This window comes from Penaeus monodon, chromosome 23 (assembly GCF_015228065.2).
Source record: "Penaeus monodon isolate SGIC_2016 chromosome 23, NSTDA_Pmon_1, whole genome shotgun sequence".
Taxonomy (NCBI): domain Eukaryota; kingdom Metazoa; phylum Arthropoda; class Malacostraca; order Decapoda; family Penaeidae; genus Penaeus; species Penaeus monodon.
In genome coordinates, this window is record NC_051408.1 from 41,081,882 (window position 1) to 41,083,108 (window position 1,227).

General features: G+C 32.0%; 1 protein-coding gene across 1 annotated transcript in view; it reads right to left on the reverse strand.

The window, feature by feature from the left end:
* The window catches only part of LOC119588072 (kinesin-associated protein 3-like), a gene marked incomplete at its 5' end in the record, with an annotated part of 14,477 nt that overhangs the window by 192 nt on the left and 13,058 nt on the right, over positions 1 to 1,227 (reverse strand). The window contains 1 exon segment of the mRNA XM_037936775.1: positions 1 to 947. Coding sequence (XP_037792703.1) covers positions 890 to 947 — 58 coding nt within the window.

A 1,227-nucleotide genomic window follows, 5' to 3' on the forward strand; every position in this document is an offset into this window, starting at 1 on the left:
GGCTTTAATGGTTCATCACAATAATATTTTGGGGGGTTCACCTGTCACAAACAACCTTAGTAATACTTATTCCATACATTACGTGTTGTAAATTGGTTATAAAAATGTATATATTCCCTATAATGAATAATACAATATACTAAAAATGCAGTTCGGGAAATTGTTATATTTATAAAAAAATAAAATAACATGAACAGATGAAATGACATAAGCCTAAAGACTTTAGGAATGTATCATTATTATCATTTACCTTTATTACTTTATCACCATCTTTCTTAAATACATACCTGATAAAACTTATGATGTCTACACAGACACAGACATAATATTATTATAAGAAAATAAAACAGCTTCTTTAGTTTTCCTTGCTCAATTCCCACTGAGTATATTCCTTAACTTTCCAGTAAATGTACTTATGTATATACGAAGAGGCACTAAGAATTTTTTAAAAAAGAGGGGATCAGATGTAATTTCCAAACCTAAAGTGTATACAATTCATTTATTTGATAACACTGACTGGATCTGTGACCTTTCCATAATCAAGTGTTCAAATCAAATTAAGTCGTACAGGTTGGAAGCCAGTGTACATGTATACAACTCTTATAAATGAAACTAATGCACAATGGAGAGAAAAAACGAGATTCACAAAGCAGTCACACACATCTGACGTACTTATACAGGAGAGCTTTCCAAAAAGTGAAAAAATAAAACTGTATATAACCTAATGTTAGGGAATACACCTAACCAGGAAACCAGGAAAACATAACATTACATAAATAATTAAAGCTTGCGATATAAAACACAAAGATATCTACACAACGTTCTCTCATGCTGACCCGTTCTCTAAGTCTACATGTGTCTTGAAGTTGCGAAGGAGGGGTCTTCCCCTTTAAACTCCTGCCTTTTTAAGGAGTTCATCAGCAAACTGCTCCAAGTCAGCACTAAATCTGCAAATGAAATACAAGTGAGGCTCCCATTACCTTGCTTCACGCATCCTTAAAATAAATAGACAAGTAATAACATAAACCAAATGTCATATCCTAGGTATTGTTCATAAAATATATTAACATTCAATACCAACAGTAACTTGAAAATCACTCTGGTTATATTTCCTAAATCTGGGGATATGTAACAAAAAACATTATTCATAAATAACACCACAAATGAAAATCCAAGGGGGGAAGTAAAACAAAGCAGAACGTTAAAGCCATTGGAAGGCATATATAT